This window comes from Nothobranchius furzeri, chromosome 16 (genome assembly GCF_043380555.1).
Source record: "Nothobranchius furzeri strain GRZ-AD chromosome 16, NfurGRZ-RIMD1, whole genome shotgun sequence".
NCBI classification, from domain to species: Eukaryota; Metazoa; Chordata; class Actinopteri; order Cyprinodontiformes; family Nothobranchiidae; genus Nothobranchius; species Nothobranchius furzeri.
The window spans coordinates 41,648,669-41,671,290 of NC_091756.1; the positions used below are offsets into that span (position 1 = coordinate 41,648,669).

At 39.1% G+C, this 22,622-nt stretch overlaps 1 protein-coding gene across 1 annotated transcript; it reads right to left on the reverse strand.

Moving 5' to 3' along the window:
- Positions 1-16,919: 16,919 nt before the first annotated feature.
- On the reverse strand, positions 16,920-21,896 carry chst3b (carbohydrate (chondroitin 6) sulfotransferase 3b). The gene is made up of 3 exons (XM_015963010.3): positions 21,744-21,896; positions 18,330-18,533; positions 16,920-18,255 (listed from the first exon to the last, which is right to left on the reverse strand). The coding sequence occupies exons 2-3, from the start codon at positions 18,530-18,532 to the stop codon at positions 17,040-17,042; spliced, it is 1,419 nt and encodes a 472-aa protein (XP_015818496.3). The 5' UTR covers position 18,533; positions 21,744-21,896; the 3' UTR covers positions 16,920-17,039.
- Between the last annotated feature and the right edge of the window lie 726 nt (positions 21,897-22,622).

A 22,622-nucleotide genomic window follows, 5' to 3' on the forward strand; every position in this document is an offset into this window, starting at 1 on the left:
CGGACACCCAGGTTCTAGTAAACCAGAGATTCTGCTGAGACACAGACGTGCTTGTTGGTGAGCATTTGGCGGGGGACGACCGGTGGTTCAGCTTGGATTCTCCTCTCCTCTTCTGTTAACTGATCCTTTTCTCCCCCTCTCGCTCACTGAAACTCCTTTTTCAGCCCTACAGAAGTCCACATAGGCCGTCTCATTCATTATGTGCACTGCACATCCTGTTGGACGCTTTCATACACCACCAGGTAAGACGATTTCCACCTTTTAACTCTCTTCAGAGTTTCACTAGTTTATAATTACTAATGTAAAAGATTTTTGGGGCGTGGGATTTTGGACTTTGAAACAGAACGTTACTGTCCAGGTAAACAAAAGCAGGACCTGCACATACAACACACCGTATATCTTTTGAGGAATGAGATTTATAATCCAGCGTGCAACACGAGGACTGCTATGATGTGCAGTCGATATATGGGTGGCACTCCCCATAAAGGCCTTGGCCTTCTTTCTGCCTTTGATTTATTGTCACAGTAGCTCAGCTCGGGCGCTCACATGAAGCTTTTATCAGCCTTCTAATGACTGTTTTTGCTATTCGAAACATGAACAATTTTGTCTTTTTGTCACTGGGCTTTAATAATGCTGCTGTCTCTATTTTTGAACACTTGTCCAACTAAAGACAACTTTCTTGTTTTGTCTCCAAAGCTGCAGCTTTTTTGTATTTTGATGGACTTGAAACTGGATATAATTAAGTCATATTCCATGCATTAGCAGTGAATCCATTTTTGGGGAAGCATGAGGTTGACACTGTTAAAGCTCTTTCTTTCAACTTCCCATCTTTAATTTTCTACGCACAATATTTAAAAAAGTTCATGAGCCCTCCTTTCCATTTCTAAAAGCGTGCAATAAAAAAATGCATCCTCCTTAGTTTCCTTTCAGCGTTGGTGTTATTCTGCAGTTTTAGGACAGGGTTGAGAAAGCTCAACTGAATTCTCCTTGTAATTTTAACCCAGCATTTTGCTCCAGACAAATTAAGTGTGAGCTAATGATTAAGCTATGAATCTATCAGATTCTTGGTATGGGAAAGTTTTAGGGAGGAAAACGTAGGTCATTAAAACGTGCTGACAGCGATGGGAGAACAAGTTCCCACTTTGATCTGATGACAGATCTGAGCTCAACCTCACGTCATCCCGCTGCTCCGTCTGTGTCCTCCTACACTCAGGTTCAGGAAAGGTCTCAGAATCGGGATTAAACATTCAGACTGGGTCATAATTTACCTCTGTGTCTTGAAAGTTTTGCCCATTATTTGAATAAATAGTTATATATTGACATATGTTTGTTATAAAAAATGTATTGAATGTGTATTTTATTAGTACTAATACTATACAGTGATAAGGAAATAATGAGCATTCGAAACTGTTTTTTTATTTTGGGGAAATAAGAGAAAATTAAACATTGTATGTACTTGTATTTTATCAAACACTTTTTTAAACAAACAAACCACATTTATTATTTTTAATTAGAAAATTAAGAATAAATGTTTGATTATTTACTTTAAACTGTCCAATTAGAATATTGAAGTCTGGATTTAATGTTGTACTTTAAAGTATTTTGTTAGTAGAGAGAACTTTATTATTTGTTTGGAGCCTGATTTCAGACTCAGAAGGTGCCAGAGATGGAAGTCTGCACATTAAGGTCATCTGCTGCCCCCCAGCGGTCATGCTTGGAAACTACAGCCTGCTTTGTGTTGCATAAAGAGACTGACGGGATGCAGCTTTGTCAGCGGGTCGGGAATACATTTTAGAGCAATTGACTGAACTTTATGCATGCTAATTTAAAAATATAACTACTAAATATGAAAGTACATAATAGCAAGTATTTTTTGTCTAAAATACTTAAAGGCACTGGATAAAAAGTTTGTTTTCTATGTCGAAAATTGTTAAAATGACACAAATATTGCGTTGATAAAACATTTATTTTTACTGCTTTTAGGGAAAACAAACATTTATGTTGATGTGGCAAATAATGCAATGCTTTTTTTCTTAATGCATAGCCTAAAAAGTTACTAAATCAAATAAACTGAGAAGGCCCCAACAACAAGACATTGGTAAAGAAATCTTGCTGAACTGCAGAATGATGCTTCTGCACTGTGTGAAACAACAAAATGTCAAACTAGGATGCATAAATGCTCCTAACATCTGTTCTCTTTGTGATGCAAAGGGTATTGCTTTGTAGCATGCAAAACACGCCATCAGCCGCTGTTGGAATAATATTTGCGTTCCCCTTCTCAGACAGACAGCGTCACAGAAGCACTTGTCTACATTTTGTAGTTGCTTGAGGAAAATAATTGCCTTATCTGCAACTGTCAAAATGATGAATGCCCTGGAGAGCACCGAGAATTGACTGATGGAATTGGGGGAAAATCTAATCCCTGATCTGAACACTTTGTGTAATACATTAACCCTTCTGGTACGAGAGGCTGCACAGAAACAGATTTGTATAGACTTGGAGAAATAAATTTAGCCGGGGCTAAAGGATCAATAAAAGTCTGGAATTATGGTCTCGTCTGCATCGAGTGAAAGGAAGCATCAAGAAAGCATGAAGTGTATAGAGATGTATGCAGATGTAAAAGTTATAGTAAAATATATAAAAACATCCGTCACGCATGAACACTAAAAATATTGTCACTAAGAGGAGTTTAGTGTTAAGGCAGGAAACGGGCAGTGATGACAGAAAGATGAGAAATGTAAACTAAATAAAATGCTTGAAACTATTTGAGCTGTTTAACTGTTTTTGTTTTTGTTTTTTTGAATAAAAAAGGAAGAACAAGACAAATGATAGAAACATGAGCATGGAGGCTAAAAACTTTAGATTCTAAAAATGTCTGAAAATCTATCTAATTGTCGCAAAGATGGACTGGACATGAATACGTACATATATGCTATCAAATAAATATCAAATATAAGGATAATTGAATAAAAATAAAACAATTGTTTTCTGCTTGAAGAATTTTATTGATCATATATTTTAAAATTAGATAATCGTGTCACTGACGTGCAAAACTCGACCGATAATATTTTTTAATTACTTTTTTGTAAAAAGAAAGTTAATGAGACAGAAAAGATTAAAGGTATTAGAATACAATCATTATTCATGATAACGGTCACTTTTTGAACTGGATCAGTTCACAATAGACAGAAAAGGAATTTCTTATTCTTATAGGTTTTCATTCTATTTCTCATCTTTTGTAATGCTTTTATTTTCTTTTTATTTGTTTTCTTTTTTAGAAGAAGAAACAAACTCTTGTAGCGCCTCTTATGATCAAAATAACACGGCGCTTCACAAGAAGAAAAGTAAAGTCATTAAAAATGTATTTAAAAATATCCAATACATTTTTGAAAAATAACAAATTTGGATTAAATTAATGTTAGGAAAGGAAAAGAGAAAATGAATAAGCAAAGGTGATCAGTGGTTCCTGGGAAAAGCAGACTTGGTAGAAAGAGAATTTAATATTAAAAGGAATCCTGAAATAATAATTCTGCACCAGATCAGAGCAGAGTGATCTGCTGGGAGGATGGAGGAATAATCTTGCTGCTGCTCCGTCAGCTCACCGGCAGCAGAGTGGAAATCTCCCCCAGATTTAAACAGATTTTTCTCCTAATTAAAATTTGCATCAACATTTCATAACTTAATGTCCTTAAATGAAGCTTTCTGGAAGCAAAGTGCTGGCTCCTACCTGAGAGCGACGTCTCCCTCTTTTTTGTCACACTTGGGTGGAATACATTATCCCCAATATTAGGAGGAAACATACCTGCTACAGGTTAATGACCTCACACTTTCCACCCCATTTCATTTAGCAGAGCATGGCCAGGACAAGCTAAATGCTCATCTCCCAGTTCCCTGAATTATGAATTAGTCAAAAAGGTTGAACGATTAAAGATTCAACGTTTTGTAGTTGGACCAATAGATGGCCTCCATGGCTGCTTCCATTACAGACCACATCAATATTGAAGGAGAACAAATAATCCAGAAATCACTAATCAAAGTGTTTGCAATCGTTAACAGCACAGTTCTCATCTTCATGCATAAATAAATCAATAAGCTTTGAGTCGTACATATGTCAGTAAAAACACACATTCCCTTTAAACACAGGATTTAGTCAAAACTGTAGCATTTAAATATCAAATGTCTCCATGAAGAATGCTCACCGAGGACGTGAAACGTCCCCAGCCTGATCCGTGCTGTAACGAGTGCTGACAGGTCACATGATGCTAACTGAGACATCTGAATAATTTGAACAAATGCTAAATCATTGCAGAGCAGTCTGAGAGATCAGTGATGTGAAAGTGAAGTGTTTGTGCTTCCCCAAGGCTCAGCGGCATCTGTTCTACATGTGTGCAGCAAAAACATCCGTGTTTCACTAAACTGATTCCAATTAATTGAGCCTGCATTAGAGCAAATATTTGACTTTGAAGGGCTGAAACATGTAATGGGACGTCTTTTGGCAGAAAAGTCTCTCAGAAGAAATAAACAGAAATCTGTGTACTGATGTGTGATTGCAGCTATTTAATCGTGAACCTTGTGATTCTCTAAATTTCCTCTTTTTGGCCCAGTCCTGGTGTCTTTCTTGTGTTTGTGCAGATTACAGATGGACCAACATCTCCTCTAAATTCAGTTTTAAATTGGAGAGTTGAGAGTTTAATTACGCTCCGCTGGTTCAGCCCAAGGCCACCAGGGAGAGCTGTGCTTGTTTCTCAGAGGCACTGAAACAATCCAGCAGCATGAAAACACAACTGATCATCCCTTCTCTCAGAAGTGCTTTTTGGTGTGGTTTTTGTCTCTTTTAAACCCAAACGTAAAAGTTTAGGTGTTAATGGATCTCTGTGTTATCACCATGTTTGTAAATCAAACCTTTAATGTGTTTTCCATGAAGGGAATCAGATGCTTCTGACAGATTTATCTGTGAGACCTTTGCAGGCTTTGAGGCTGTTGGGGTCTGTTGCTTCCACTGGCCATTAACTAAGGATTAGTGCTGGTGGGGCTCACATCTCTTTGAAAAGGTAGAAAATCAGGACACAATCTATGCACATGGTCCAGACACTGGAGATCATGATTTATTTTTATTTTTATTTTCTTATTCTCCCACAATTAAGTCTTGGAGTAGAAGCAGGCTCTGTGCAAACGTAGCATGTTAGAAAATGTTTTTGGGACATGAGAATTAGCAGGAAAGTCTCCAAGTCAGCCATGCAATCATGCTTAGACCTGTAAAAGGAGAAGGAGTGCGATTAAATGCCTTTTTTCTTTGTTGTTGTTTTTGTTGTTTTAAATCTCCTAACAGAGCAATGCTGGTTCAGTTTCTATCTGTATCTGAGAGTGCAAAGCTTTAAATTAACCATAAACGTTGTTGCAGATGACATCATTATGAGGTCATATTGAGGGAGCATCGAATATAAACTGTACATATGTGAAAAGGGCGGGTGACACATAACTTTGGTTTCCAGGGAAAGAAGATTTGTTATTATTATTATGATTTTTTTTTTATAAATAGGAGTTGTGGATTAGATTATAATTTCTTAGAGCATCTTCAGTAAACTCCAAAACACAATTTGTGTTCAGAGGCCACACAGAACAGCAGCTGTCTTTTTGGTTTCCATCGGTGGTCTTTTTGGTAAACTGTTAGCGTGTCTTCCAAGCCAGCCGTACAGAGTTGTATACAGCATTGAGGGTTTGTTCCCTTACAGAGCTGCTGCTGTATTTTTGCTCCCAAATCACTGACTTGGTAAAAACCATCAGCAGCTGAAATTGATGGTTGGAGCCTGATTTTATTTAAGTTTGCACATAAACTGAGAGTTTTGAAGCATTTTGTGAAAGCCACAGTTGTATTTAGTTGCTTGCAGTGGGTGTTATGTGCTTCCCTTTGACGTGGAACAAAAACACAAACATATGAATTATCGTTTTTATAAGATGCAGTTGTGCTGTCATGGCTTTATCCAAGAGAAGAACACAACATCACTTTGTCATTCTTCCTTTTATATATTTTACTTAGAAATGTTTCCTACCATTTAAAAAATTAGAATAATGTCAAATAATTTGAACTGCGAGCTGAGTTTGGTGGCTTCTAAAACTAAGACAAAAAGGTTCACGGTAACTGAAATGAATTTAGCAAAATAAGAATTGATGTTTAAAGACATACTTTGCAAATTTTTCATATTTTTAAATAATTTTCTTGAGCCAATATGTGCTGAAATGGCCCTTTGCAGGGTGAATGAAATATCATTCAGACCCCCACCGCCCTCAGTGGCCAGAATATCGCACTTGCAACTTCAGAGTGCCGGTCTTTTCTGTTGGACTGAAAAAATGGAGCTGACGTACCTGGCGCTGCAGTCATGTTCCAGCATGTTTTCTGCATGTTTTAGATCGTGAACACAGCTGATTTGTTTCATTTCATGATGAACCACTCCTGTGCACACTAATGAAGGCTGAAGAGACATTTAAGCTTTCAGATTAAGGTGTCAAAAAGACAAACGCACAGCGAGGATTTACGTTTGCTTTCGGTTCGACTAAACTGTGACTAGGAGGTGCTAAAAGCAGCTAAAAATGCCTAGTCTCCTTTTAAAGATTACAGTATGTTGATTTTAGATTTAAAAAATAAATGTTATTGTATTTTGTACGTTCATGCGTTTTTGTGTACAATACATTATTGTTCCTGCTAAATAAACAGTATAGTATTTAAGAATTTTATAGTGAAATAATCACTAAAGAGTCTAATGTCTCAATCATGTTGGAATGAAGGTTACATTGAAACAAATTTCATTCTCAACCAGTTTAGGGGTTGTCAGTTTGCTCCTTTAAAAAGGCCAAAGAAGAACAATGTCTTTGTTTACAATATGTGAGGTCACAGGGTTGATGAGTTACAGCCGAGCTAACGCTGCTGCGTCGTCATTTGTAGTTAAACACCAGCAGACAAAAATATCTGGAGTTGTTTGAAGAATCCAAGTCAGTAAAAGAAGCAACCCAGAAGTTGCTTCTTGTACCCCCAAGAATCCACAACATCATTTTGATTTGCTCTAATGGGTAAAGAAGCTAACATTGCGCTAACAATGCTAATGGTGAATTAAAAACAAAATATCCCAAGCTACGTTTTCAATCACCAACAACTCAAAATACAATGGACTGTATTTTAAGTTATGGCTTGTCATCTAGAACCTTCTGGCACTGAAATACAGTCATGAAACTCAAGGAACGGTAGTGATAAAGTCACTTTTTGTTTAGAAAAGTGGGCTGCAGTACCTAAATTTGACCATGGGATGTCATTCTTACTTTATTCTTACATATTACATCTTTAGGTGTACGTACAACACTTTGGTCCTTAACCCTCCCAGATTAGCCACCAGCACTAGGATGCAAACTACCTTTCTGAACAGAGGCTGTCTAGGAAGGTGTGAATGATGCCTCAAAATGGCCAAAATCACTTTGCTTCTTAGCTTTCGTAGAGACAAGTCCAGGTAGAAGCAGTGACAACATTCATTTAATGTCTCTCTGACTTCCTCGTGGTTCCAGCAGTACTACTGGGAGGACAGGTGGAGTAATGCAGTGAAGGATCTGCACAGAAAGTTCACGTCTTAATAAATCTCAACCTGAAGTGTTCATTCAGTGGATCTCTGATGATTTGTGAAATCTGGTTTACGGAAACAATTGACTTCCATCAGCACTCTTTGAGGGAAAAGAGAATTGTACACCCATGGACAAAAAGACACACAAAGAAGAAAATGTTCAGGACCAATTTCTGGAAACAGCTTGATGCCAACCCAAAACTTTGGAACGACCTTCCCTAGTGGTGAGACGGTCCACGTCACTTCCACTTATTAAGTCCCATCTTAAGACACATTTTTCTCATAGGTTTTTGTTCTGCCTTTTATTGATGTCTTGGTTGGATGTCTGGGATTGAGTATATTCTTTTTTTCCTGTGTTGTTGCTTTTTATATCTCTTTTGTTATTTTACCCATCCTGCTTTTTTAACCCTCCCACGGTCTTTATGGGTGACCCCGCGAGGAAAGTTGACCATTGAGCAACACAAGAAATACAAATTTGTTTCATTTTAGTTCTCACTTTAGGCTTTCTAAACATTTTATACCCTCTGAGATCATAAAAAACACTCTCTGATCTGGAACAGGTCCTGAATTTGTTTTGGCTTCAAATTATTCATCACTTTATACATAAATTGTGCAGTTCTAAATGCAACTAATTCTCTTAGCTTTAATACTTTTAAACAAATAAAAAGTAAATGTGTATGCTCTCTACAAGCTGCTTTATTTACAAGTTGAATTGCTCTCTTCTGAATGATAAACAAAGGCTTTAAGTGGGTTTCGTAGGTGTTTCCGCACACGTCAACACAATACATGAAATAAGGCAGAGTTAAAGAACAATACAAAAGATATAAAGCTTTTTCATCTAAAAGTTCTTTAACTTTATAGAGAACTGCTAATGATTTAGATAACTTAACTGTAATTGAGTCAATATGCGGTTTCCAACTTCATTTTTTTTCTATGGTTATGCCAAGAAATTTTATTTCATTCACTCTTTCAATTTCTGTATTATTTATTTTGAGATGTGTATCCACTGTAATTGCTCTATTAGTAAATATGATAAATGTTGTTTTATTTGGATTTAAAGTTCATTTATTTAAAGTAAACCAACACTTTAATGCATTTAATTCTTTCTCAACCTTGTCCATCAATGTTATGAAATCTTTCCCAAAACTTAGAACATTATTATCATCTGCAAATAGTATGAAATGCAATGTTTTAGAAACTAAACATATGTCATTAATATAAAGAATAAACAACAAGGGACCTAACACTGACCCCTGTGGGATACCGGTGGTCACTGTCAGTAGCTGTGAATCAGTGTTGTTAATGTGGACGTCCTGAAGTCTGTTCTCTAAATAACTCTTAATCCAGTCATAGGCCACACTCCTGACGCCATATCTACACAATTTTTTGATTAATAAGTCATGATTGACAATATCAAAAGCTTTGGTCAGGTCTAAGAACACCCCAACAGCATATTGTTTGTTGTCAATTGCATCAGATATTTTCTCCACTAGATCAACAATTGCCAGAGAAGTTGTCCGATCATGTCTAAAACCATATTGCTGTTCAGAAAGAATATCATGATGCTCAATAAAGTCATACAATCTTTTATGAAATATTGTTTCTAGTATTTTGGAGAACTGAGAGAAAATAGATATTGGTCTATAATTAGAAAAGTCATGTTTGTCTCCAGCCTTATAGATAGGAATGACTTTTGCAACCTTTATCCATTCAGGAAATCTTCCTGATTGGAGAGACTGGTTACAAATATGTGTAAGTGGTTTGGCTATAATCTCAATGATTTCTTTTACAACAGACATATCAAATCCATGCAAATCTGACTTTTTACTTTTAAAATTTTTAACAAGTGTTATAACTTCATTTTCATTTGTGCCTTGAATAAATATGGTTTTATCTAAATTTGTTATTTTACTTACAGCATCAGCATCTAATTTAGCATTTGCTATATCCTTACCAAAGTTGGCCCAATTTCGGTAAAATACTTGTTGAATTAATTTGCTATTTCTTTAGACTGATAAATTTTTTGATTATCCTTTGTTAGAAAAGTATTTGGAAGACTATTGGTGCCACTACCCTTTTTTATTGCATCATTTAATATGTGCCATGTGTTTTTAATATTAGATTTATTTCCTTGTGGATTGGGTTGAGAGAAATTAACTGAATGCAATGACAAGGTCAATCACCAAAACACTAGGGCAAATATGCTGCATGTTTAGAACACATTTTCATGTAGTTTTCCAAATGATTAACAACTTGGAAACTTTAATGATGTGATGCATACTGGTTTGTTGCAACAATTATAAGGTACCGTTTGCAGAAAATGTCATGTTTTTGTTTTTAAAGATTAGAGTTGCTTTAGAATGGCAGCAATACACTTTAGTAATGGCTTCACCCAAACCAGCCATTAGCATATCGATCCTGTTAAATGTGAACTCATCAAACTGGGAAAGTTGTGAACAAGTCATTTGTTGATACTTTTTTGTGTCTTACACACGCATGCACACACACTTCACCACGGTCCAAACAACCCCTCCACCTCTTCGTGTGTGTATTTGAACCTCAAATGAAGCTCCTGAATCCAAAACCCGGCACTCTCTGTCATCAGCTGCAAACAGCTCTCGTCCTATCACACTGGTCCTGATCTGGGCATTAATGAAGGGTTCTGGCCTTACAAGCTGTTCTGCACAGATGCATACTGTAAGTAAAGCTTGCTTTTACGCCCCTAGTGGTCATCCATGTGGTTAGTATTGCACCGCCCTTCCCACCATCAATATTAATTATAGAAGAAGATGAAGACTTTTTTATGGTAATGAAACAGGATTTAGTCCAAGAATTATCTAAACTCTTTATATCGGACAAGCAAAAATAACCCTGTTAAAGTCCAAAATGAACCTGTCAAAAGTTAAGTTACTTCTAAGGAATTGCCCAGTCAAATGTGGTCCAACTGGTTGAAATTTGGGAAAACTTTGCTTTCTTACTTTATTATTATCGACCGTGTTCTATAAAAGCAAACATCTCAAGATTATTAGAAAATTGAACATCTGTGAAAATGTTTGAACATCTGCATGTGTCATCTCATTATGAGCTAAATCATCCCAGCTATCAAGTATTTTACATTAGGACAAATGTAAATAGGTTTATTTGGGTATTTTCATTCTTAAACATAATAATAATAATAATAATACATTTTATTTAAAAGCGCCTTTCAGAACACCCAAGGTCACTTGACAGAAAATACTTAATAAAATACAATAAAACCTAAACAAGAAAAAACAGAGAGAAACAGTTCAATAAAATCAGAGGTTGTAGGCAGATTTAAACATATGTGTTTTGAGTTTTGTTTTGAAAAGGGTAAAACTGTCGATGTTCCTGATGTCTGGGGGAAGTGAGTTCCAGAGACGAGGAGCAGAGCGGCTGAAAGCGCTGCTCCCCATGGTAGCGAGACGGGCAGAATGAACAGCAAGATGGATGGAAGAAGAAGATCTGAGAGAATGGGATGGGGAGTGAATACTTAAAAGGTCTGAGATATATGGAGGAGAGAGATTATGGATTGCTTTGAAGGTATTGAGGAGAATTTTGAAGATGGACCTGAATTTAACTGGGAGCCAGTGAAGCTGTTGGAGAACCGGGGTGATGTGGTGAAAGGAAGGGGTTCTGGTGATAATACGGGCTGCTGAATTCTGGACCAGTTGCAGTTTATGAAGGAGTTTGTTGGGGAGACCATAAAGAAGTGAATTGCAATAGTCGAGACGGGAGGTGACGAGGCTGGGGACGAGAATGGCGGCAGTGTGAGGGGTAAGGGAGGGGCCAAGACAGTTTATGGAATGCAGATGGAAGTATGCTGACCGAATTATGTCATTGATGTGAGCTTGAAAAGAAAGTGAGCTGTCGAGGATGACACCCAGACTCTTGACCTGAGGGGAGGGGGAGACTATGGCACTGTCAATAGTTAAGGAAAAGCTGTCAGATTTGGAGATGGTGGATTTAGTGCCAACTAGAAGAAGTTCAGTTTTATTGCCGTTGAGTTTGAGGAAATTAGAGGTGAACCATGATTTGATTTCTGAGAGGCAGAGTGTAAGGGAGGATGGTGGGAGAGTTGAGTTGGGCTTACTGGAAATGTAGAGCTGGGTGTCATCCGCGAAGCAGTGAAACTGGATATTGAATTTACGGAAGATTTTGCCGATAGGGAGGAGATATACTACGAAGAGGAGGGGCCCCAGGACAGAGCCCTGGTGCACACCTGACTTGACTGGGGAGGGTTCTGAGGATAAGGATTTTAACTGGATGAACTAAGTGCGGCCAGTAAGGTAAGATTGAAACCAGCGGAGGGGGGTGTGAGTGATGCCTAAGGAAGAGAGTCTATTGAGGAGGATGGGAAGAGAAATGGTGTCAAAGGCCGCACTCAGATCGAGGAGAATGAGAATAGAGATTAAACCAGAATCAGCAGCAATGAGTAAGTGGTTAGTGATCTTGATGAGAGCTGTTTCATCATGTGTTACTTGTTAGAATACAATGAAGATTGAAAGACACAAAAATTGTCTAAAGTATCTATTTTCATTAGAAAACAAAACCATTTTATTTATCAGTTATTTTTAGGAAACAGTTTTTTTTCGGGTGATTTATGGTTTCATTTATTTTCACTTGTATTTTTTGTGTATAAAAGATCCCAATTTGACTTCATTGCATCATTTAGTATGCATTTCAGCAGCTTTTTAAATGAAACAAAGACCCACAGTAAAGCTGAAACAATGAAACTTTTCCAGCAACTCCAGCCAGCTTGAGTCACAGCAGGTAAACACAGAAACGGTTCAAAAGATACCAACAATGTGGGAACACGTCCTGGTTTCCTGGGTGAACCTAAACAACTTTGATAAGAATCTGGTAATAAAAGAAGGTGAATGTTGGCTGACTTGATGCACTGATGATTTATTTTTCTCCCAGTGTGGAATTTAACCTGCTCTTTATCTGCACCTGCTGGCTATTTAAAGCCACAGCCTCATGTGCTGTAAAAAGAGCAGCTTTGTGTAGAAGACGTGGTATGAAACAGCTCTCTTCCTGCTGCAGCGATCAGTGTGAGTGCCCACGGCAGAAGGGACTGGCTTGTTTCCCCCAGTGCTGACTTCTCTCACGTCCAGCAGGGTATATTTAGTGGGCACTGAGATAGAACAAAACAAAAGAGCTAACGGGGAGGAACACAGTGACAGTTTTATTTGAACGCCTATATTTATAGCTTTTGATTTGTCTTGGAAATGCCCAGACTGCATTCCAAGACGGTTTTAGCTTGATTTCTTTACATTATCATTAGAGACGATGACAGAACTCATCATTTCACTGTCCAGCATTTTTGTGAGGAAGATTTGCGTAACAAATGACCACATGGTCCTTATTTGCATCAGTTAGGAGTCATGTGCTACAGTTGCATTTGAGATATGTCTCTTCTTCCAGGCAGTCAGATGGCAGCTTGGATACAGAATGAGAATCAACAGAAAAAGAATGCTGTAGGTTTTGGAGATTGGACCATTGAGGCCTTTACCTTGGTCTACCACCTGATCCACAATGCACCAGACTTTTCATGTTCCTCCTGCAGGTGGATGAGCCCACATCTGGTCTGGCCTCAACCCCTGGCCTACCTCCAAGGTGGGACCCAGGTAACCCTGAGCCGGGAGCGCTGGTACTCTGCTTTTAAACTCATAAAGGATCTTTTGAAGGGTATTTTGTCTCGTCCTTCATCAAAAACCAAGTTGCCATGGGAGACCCTGCCAAGGAGTGAAATGCAAGGTGCCCCTATAGGATGATTGGGGCACTTAAACTCCTCGACCACGGTAAGGTGGGAGTTAAGGAGGAGTATAGGTGTTGGGAATTTTGATGAGAATGCCCCTTGGTCGCCTTTGAGAGGAGGTGTTTCAGGCAGGTCCAGCTGTCAGGAGGTCCCCAGGTCAGCCCAGAACATGTTTGAGGACTTAGTTCTCCATGTTGGCCAGGAAATAGCTGGGAATCCTGCTGATGGAGCTAGTGGAGGTTGCTGGGGAAAGGGGCCTCTCTGCTGAAGCAACTACCCCAGGTGGAAAGGAATGGACAAAAAGAACAAAAGTTAAAAATATGTTTATAAAGTTAAATGAAAATAAATGTGAAGTAAGTTCATTCATTATAGTTTTGGAAACATGGTATAAATGTAAAAACCTGCACATCGCACGCCAAAGATCTGGATTCCTGTTCTAGTTCCAAGTCTGTCATCCACACCACTGGATCTAAAGCCACGCAGCTTGACAAAAAGTCAGAAATTAACACCCACATTTTGGTATTTATTTTGATACATGTAAAAAGAGACACCCAGTATAGTCACCAGCAGTCTAACCTGTTTTTATTTGGTCTTTATTGAATCTTCTCATCTGTGGGGCCGTGCAGCACCATCACATGGTTGGTGTTCACATGTCAGAGAGGAAAAGGCCTGTCATTAAGCCGGTGAGGCTGCAGATTAATCTATAATTGGTAAATGCATCAGCACCACATCTTCTGGTAAATGAGGAGATTCTGTGCCGATGCATAATGTTTCTCATTAGCCACTCCTTATCCTGCTCCTTTAAAGCCCCCCCCCACCTCTTGAAATATTTGAACATTAGAATACATGTTTCTGCATTTCTGATGCCACCACAGTCAGAATTGTTATTTTGTGTCATTTTTCTTAGCCGTGATGGTCCGGCAGCTCAAGCCTCTGCCTGCATCTGGAGTTGCTTTTGGCACCTTTTGCAGGATCTAAACGCTAAAAGGAGAGGAAAAGCATCCATTACCTTCCTGTCAAAGACTTCAACACAGCAATGTCAACACTTTTAATCATTTCACAAGTCTTCAGTAACTCAGGATGATTCTGACCTCCTTCTGGAAGATGCTGCAATGATGCAGGAAGGTTTGTGTTTGAACGTGTTATCTGTGAATGAGGGGTAAAAAGAAAGTTTGTATTTGATGCAGCACCAACTTTACACATTTAAAACATCACAAAAACAGCTTCTTACTGTCATTCACGTCATTTAAAACTTGGGAAATTGCCGACATTGATCTCATCTATAAACACAGAGAGTTAAAAATCAATGCTTCAGTTTTACAGTGCAGAAAAAACAGCCCAATCTTCCTCCTCTTATCTCAGCTGTGTGATGTTCTGCTCTCGTGTCTCATATTGTCTCCCATTATCTCATGCAACAACTTGAGCTTTATGAATTACCTTCCTCAGTATGTGATCATTTGCTGTGTATTTAGATTTATGTCTCCCTCTCAGCCATCATTATCTTTTACAGCAGCACGAGTTTTATGTGGATCTCCGAGACACACTGGAATTACCTCAATTTTGTGCCTGTTTATCACAGATCTTTGCAGCTTTTGGATCCTCGGCTCAGGCTGTTTAACATTCTTCCTCACAGTTGATGTGGCAAAGCACCATATAACAGAGCAGGAGGGTGTGGCTACCTAAATGCCCTCATTTTACTGCTGGGTGAGGAGGGGGGCTGAGAAGGCTCTAATTCAGTGGAAAGTGGTTCTTCTATATTTGCTCCAACCTTACTGTGACTCCACCCTCTACACACACACACACCACATGAAGTCACCCCGGCAGGAGAGTTTATGAATACTGAACCTCTCCTCATGAGGTTTGGTCCCTGATGCCGAAGACCTGGCACCACTTTTTTTATTACAAAAATAGAACTGAACCAGACAATAATCTGTTGAAATGAATGGATACAATTGTGCTGCAGAGGTGGAAAAGTTCAGTAGAGGGGAGAAACTTGGTTTGTGTAAATAAATGAAAGAGCAAAAGGTCAGAAATAGAGAGGAACTGAATAAAAACGCTGCTGTCCTGTAAGCGGGTTGGTCAGGTGGACTAAAATGACTTTGACCACATTATATGTAAAGCTGGGGTAATTACTAGGTTGGAGGACCTAAATAGCTGAGCATTCTGTGGCAAGGGCAGCTGCCTCTGCAGAACGCTCCCATCACGCTCACTCAGAATCACCTCAATTGGTTTCACAACACAGGAAATGTAGTTTTCATTAAAATGAGAATATTATTGGTTAGAAGTGTTTCACTCAAGCAGGATCTCACTGCAGCAGTTAGCTACTAGTTACAGACTCCCTCACACACTCTTGAAAGATGTTTTACAAACTGTTGTAAGTATCACACATTTTTAAAATTCCATTATGGTCACAAAGTTTCTAAATCATGTGTTTGCAGTTGATCAACATTTTATTTGCATTTTAGAGACTAACTCCTCCTCCTGTTTAATTAATTTTTTTTTTTGCCCTTTGAATAAGTTTCTGACAACTGAAACGATTCTGAGAAAATTGTTACAAATAGTGACTCAAATGCCAAATAAGACCAAGCAGCATTTGTTTTTTGAGATGTTTTGAATTTGCACTGCACAAGGATCTGCCACATTATTGTTGAGATGTCAAAAACAAAAAGAGACAGGACAAGAGCTGTTTGTGGTAATACAAACTGATTTCTACATCATGTTACTGTATTTCAGGTGCAAAGTCACCACAAAGTTGAGCTTTCTCGTAAATTGTGAAAGTAGATTTATTGCGAAACACAAAATTCAAAAAAGAAGAACTGGACTTTAGCAAATACCCTGTTGAGCCAGAGAATCCAGACCTCTTTTCAGCACCAGCCAAGAGACCTGTGTCAACAGACAGAGACCTGCCGACAAACCTCACACAATCCTGCAAACCAGCTGCAGTTGGAATGTTAGCTTACAGTACAAACATCTGTTTAAGGTGATGTGTCCTAACAGTCCCAAGCATCATCAGGAACCACTTTCAGCAAAATTACACTCATCTCAAACAAGTAGAACAATTTCAGCAAATAGGAAACGAACAGAACATTCAGCTCTTCTGGAAGAAAAAAATACTACGTTATTGCTTTTTCATGAGGCATGGCTTCCTAATCTTGAAATAAAACAACTTGGGTAAAAGTTGGTATTTCCTCTTCTGGCTAAAAGCATTGTTAAACAAAGTCATTCATATTTTGAGAAGGTTTAGGACTTGATGCTATTGCAGGAACAAGTTGACAATAAAATCTACAGGAGGTTCCTGCAGAGGTTTTAAACAAATAATAATTGCTCTCAAAAGCCACGGCTGCATCTCCTTTAAACCTACAGAAATTAAAACGATGCAGCAGCGACAAACGTGAGCAGTGCAAAACGTAAACATGCACATGGTCTTGTTTTCAATGTGTTTTTTCTATGTTTCTGGTTTGATTTCAAATACTCATTTAATACAATAATTATACTTGTATCTACATTTCTTAAAAAGCAATGTTAAATACTACCAGAATTGTTCAAAAAAAGCAAACTAGAAAATATATAGCTCTGTATCAGAATTAAAGCACCCAATAAATAGAATTGATTGCATAAAAAAAGATATTCATCATGTTAACTTCTTCAGCAGTTTTTCAAGACTTAAAAACTTTATCCTGAATCAGGCTTATGGATTTGTCTGTGAGCATCTTTTCACTTTGAACAAAAGTGTAGCCGAAGAGTTTCAGTGTTGGTCCACAGACTCTCTGCACCACCTGTGCAATCTTGAACGGCAAACTGAACCTCCACTTCTCCACTTGTTCTGAGGAGTTTTTCTGTGTGGAGTAAACTCCGCTGGTCTCGTTAGAGGCCTGGGTGTTCTTCAGAATCCAAGATTTCACCTGTGGGGTGAAAGGAATACCAGAGAACCGGTACATCTCTGATGCTTTCCTCATGGGGAACCGAGCGATGTCCTCGTACCGCACCAACATGTAACGACCGCGCAGCCACAGGGGCTGCCTTAGGCCAACCTCTGCAGATAGTCTGATGTTGTCGCAGTTACCTTTCAGCTTCCTCACCTCCTCATCATCGAGTGGCACATTGCCACCCATAGCCCATTCCTTCCAGTTCTTGTACTTCTCAGCAAAGGCCACCATGCGTGAGGCCAGCACGGCCCGAGGATCCCGAACTAGCTGGATGAATTTGATATCGAGACGTGGATCCTTGGTTAGTGGACGGAGATTTTCAAGCTGGCGTACCCTTACAGACTTGATGACCCTATGCTCCTTCTTGAGGCAAGACTCAGAAGCCATAGTCAGGTTCAGGGGTCCACAGCGTCTTGTCTTGCAGCGATAGCGCTCAAAGACCCCTTTAACGACCGGGCTGCAGACAGACTCTTCACACAGAGAACTGCTGGACTCCCTGCGAAAGAGAGACGTGGTGATGTGGTTCACAGGGAGGGGATCGATGAAGCTCTCCAGCTGGGAGAAGTCACATAGGAAGAGTTGCTGGAGCACATCCCGATATGCCTTGGCTGACGCTGTAGCATTGGTACCTCCAGTCTCCAGGGTCAACATCTTCTCCACGTGCCACAGTGGCTCAAACAGGTAGAACATGTTCTCACCCTGTTGGTTGAAAAACTCGCCCACAAACGAGGAGCCAGTCCTGGTGGTGGCCAAGAGAAGAACGTGCTTCCGTCCTTTTTGCATCGCCTCTTGGTTTTTGCTGTAGTTCTCCAGGCGCCGCTTCATCAGCACAAAGTCCTTGCTGTGTGAGAGGAAGGAAGCATTGTGCTTCAGCAGCATGTGGGAGAGACCACCAGGCTGGAGAGGGTCTGGAACGTTCTGCTTCAATGTGATTTTATCCGACACCCTGAGAGAGGGAGATAAAGTTAAACGCACAGCCTTTTTGGTGAACCTAACGTTCACGACAGCACAAAGACTTACCTTGATATGATCTTGTTTTCCTTTTCGATGATCACCAGTGCCATGAAGAAGACGATGGGTATTGTGTATTTGATCCTCATTCTTGGATGAATATTATTTCGCACGCTGCCTCCTAATAGGTTCTGCCAATCTCGCAAGTCTCCAGTTGCCTTCTTAAGGAGCCTTCTGGTTGTTTGTATTCCCTGTCGTAGGTGATGTTTCATCCTGTAAGAGGAAAAAAAACACATCCATCTGTCAGTTGCACATTTTGCCCATTGGAGGACAGCTGCGTCTGATCTCAGTTTCTTTCAAGCTCTTTGTAATATTTGCTTGGTCTTTAGGAGAAGTTGATTCTGTTGCTGGATACAGAAAACTGCACTGTGATGCTGAGTCAAATGCAAAGCTTCCCTAAATGTTTAGACATGCGACAAGAGCAGCTCTCAATTCTGCAAAAATGAGATGAGAACCTTATCTTAGAAACAAAACTATTCTACATATGAAGATAAACAGAGAAAACAACAGTTAAAACAGAATCTACTCTGTAAGGAAGTCCTTGTTATCTTTAAATGCAGCGGTGCATTTTAGGAACTTGCCCACCCACCAAGCTAGACTGAGGGCCGCTGCACAGAGACACTGTATTTAGGAGTTAGTCTGTCTAGAATGTTTTCAAAACTGAGCAGAAAAACAACCGGGGCAGCACAGTGAAATGTGAGCGACAGGCTGCAATCAAGCACAATCTTCCCAATTAAACTCTTATCCCACAACTACAAAGCTGCTAGCCAAAAAACTCACAAGTTGTCTGGCTTTGACTGATACTCACTAAACCCCCCGCAGATGTAGGCAGCCGAGCAGCCCGATGTCCAAACAACCATCTGCTACGTTTTTTTGTCAACAGAAGCCCTTGTTGACCTCTTCTGTTTGTGTGGTTCTAAAGCGTAAAGTGAAACTGACACATGTCTAAATGCTGAGAGGTGTAAGTGTGCAGAAACTGAAGGGGTGGCCTGCTTGCAGAAGGATAAATTATGGTGCTCCAAACCCGGGGGCAACTCAGGATGCTGCAGGCGGCGATCAGCTGCTATTCAAACAGAAATAGGGCTGTGGCACGTGTTTAGAACATGTTGCGCTTTTCTGAAAGATTAATATTACCAGTAGTTTACTTTGAAGATAGCAGCAGCTTGATGCAGATCCCTGACTAATCTCTGGAGTTTAACGTAATCCTGCCACCTTTCTTGAGTCAACAATACTCATAAGAGTAATTGAAACACCCTTCACAGAAAAATTTGCTAAAGCATCAGCAGGACGTTGATGCCTCATTTAAAGGTGTGGTTTACTTGTTGAACATATACACGTGCCTTGTAAGTCATACTCAGGGGAGAAGAAGCTCAGATGCACCTGTTTCAGGAAGTAAAAGTCAGCTGGAGGCGAAAGTAGCATCAGACGATCTTAGAGTCTTATTTCCTGATGTTCTGACATATCTCTGCTCTACTTGGCTAATAGCAATGCAACTTTCCCACTCACTGTGTTTGCTTTTCAACATTGATGTTTTATCTCCACAAATAAGTAAAGCCTGAAGGAGTTCTGCTGTGTGGTGGGGTTGCTAATGCTAACGGTTAGCTTCTACTAGCCGAGACAATCTGTTTCCTGGACGCTAAACCAACAACAGCCTTCCTCCTCCTAAGTCAATATGAGTGAGTCCATGAATATTAAGTGACAGTGTGACGTAGATCTGTCAGGGTTTTTCTAATCCTAGCGTTTCATTGTCGGTTTTCTATCAGAATCATGTTCAGCCTCCATGAAAAACTCAAAGTGACCAATGGTAATCAGAAATAATATTGAAAACAACTTTTTTGTGAACTACGCCTTTAACAAACACCTCATGCTTATCATTTTTCGGTGTTAGACACGAAAACTGCATGTAGTCCTGATAAATGACCATTATTTTCTTACTTCGAGTGAACCTGAATGTGTGAAAGTTTCTACATCCTGTTGCGACCTCTGTCCCGGCCAGTTGTGAGCAAAAGAGCGCGTCCGAGTGACTGCAGTCTAAACAGAAGGAACGGTTGAGTGCTGCCTGTGAAATTCTCTGAGTGGGAACAGGAAGTTTGCAGCTCCAGTGGAGCACTGTTGATGTGGAATGGCGTGTAATGAAAAGGTGAACAGCCCATGTACTGAGACGTGTTTTCATTGGAAGGAAAATCCAACGCTGTCTTGCACCACCCTGCTGCATGCCACAACCACAAAGGTCCCTTTACATGGGAGTGACTCCGGACCCTTCTGGTGGTGGTGGGGGGGCTGAGGTGGCAGAACATAAACTGCTGGGTCATTCACACGTCACACTGTTGGATGTTACAGCTCAACTAGAACAGGTCTGATGGTCAAATGCATGAAATGAAGAAAATTGTAAATGCAATCTAATTGTACTCTCTAAAGTTACTTTACCTGAACTAATTGGTAAAAGAACACTATGAGAAATATGACACAAAAAAGGTTATTATTGATTAAAATCTGTAAACACTGGTCCCGCATCTGCACCATCCTTCATTTCTGATTTGAAGACTGAAAAAAAGGTATTCCACATCAACAATTCATCAAGTAAATAAGCAGTCAGATGTTTTGTCATTTATATAGTACATTAGATGTACACCAATTATCCCAGCTTATTGCATCTGCTGTGTTAAAAAGAGAAGAAAAAAATACACACAAGCTGACATTGGTGAATATTCACAAACCACTGAGGCATGTGACACGTTTGATCATCTGCTCATAACAAAACCGCTGGTGCACCATTTATCATCTTGTTACAAATGGTTTTAATAGCTGCCTCTTATTTAATGTAAATCTTATGTGAAGACAAATTAAACAGCAGCCGCCAAAGCCTGGTTTGATGGTGACTGTTCTCCAAACATAAATATCTGTGAGAGGATAAATAAGTAGGAGAAATGGGTGTAATTGTTTTTGTTAGAAGCAGGAAAATACAAAGTACACATTTTTATTTATTGTAATCACTTGTGTGTGTAATCACATGGTCGGAGCAAATGATCAGCAAATAAAACCCATCAGAGTAATTTACTATAATAACTAAAATGAAAGATTTAATGGTCTGACTTTTGATTTGATTGGCCTAATGAAAATAGTAGCATCTAAGGATCTTTTGAATTATTTACCATGTTTCTTGTTTTAGAACCATTTTTACAAACTGACAGTTTTGTACTTTTATGTAATTTGTTTAAATACAGCTTCCAATTTAAAAAGAATGCTTATTTTTGTGAAGTCAGATAAATGTAATTCAAAACTTGGGGTAAAGGAAGAATAAAATAAAACAAAATAATCCTGCACGTACTGAATTTAGTCAGATAAATATTTGACAGATAATCTGAGATAGTTAAAAGTTGTGTTTCATAACAGCTTGTACAATGACATATGAAATGAACCAACCATTATGAATTCGTCCTTCTTTTCATCCACTTGTTCAGCCTGTCCTGAAAGTGCGACTCCGGAGAGAGATCCCAAACTTTCCCAATGTTCTTTCAGTTATGTGGCCAAAAACAATTATTACCCCAAAACGCATCTGTACTTCTTTCATTTGACTAAATGAACAGGAAAAGCGAAATCATGTTACGCAGGTTGAAGGTCAATCTTTCCAGTGAACTGAAGTCTGTCCAAGTGTCTCAGCTCACTGAATCGATCAGGACATTTTGGACCAGAGGAGCGGAGCTGGAGGCAGGAGGCGCGCCCCTCACGGAGAGCTGAGAGACAACAAACAACTGCAGACAAAATTAGTTTGAAACACAAACATAATTTAAATACATTATCAGGGTAAAACCAAGATGTTGCCCTAAATAACCAAAGAGATGTAGCGATTTTAGAGCAAATTTAATGGTTAAAATCCCTGTTGTGATCTCAACAATAGACCTTGACCCCCATCTAGTGGACAGATGCACAATCTGCATCATGAAAGTGGAATGGAAATCTTACAGGAATCTCGTGTTCATCAGGCGTTTGTCCGTTTGTTGTTTGGTAGGGTGTGTGTAGATCAACTCAATAAATAACAAACAATAATAAAAAATGCTGATCAGCTGCAGAACTTTGTTTAGCAAATGCTCATTGCATCACGTTACGCCACTAAACACAACAGAAAACAATTCCTGGCTTTAAGACTGTATAGTGCAACTCACAGCAAAAGCAAAACTGTCCTTTTTCAGAAATGTAAAAAAAAAAGAAAAAAAAGACCTAATAATATTTGTTTCTGTTCTTTTCTACACTATTGTATGGTTTCCATTATTCCATCCATCAATTTCTCTTTCATGTTGATTT

Excerpts from the sequence above, each read along its gene's own strand:
- chst3b (XM_015963010.3), bottom strand. The coding sequence starts at position 18,532 with ATGAAACATCACCTACGACAGGGAATACAAACAACCAGAAGGCTCCTT. Across the intron at positions 18,256-18,329 it reads GAAAACAAGATCATATCAAG|GGTGTCGGATAAAATCACAT; the intron begins GTAAGTCTTTGT and ends TCCCTCTCTCAG.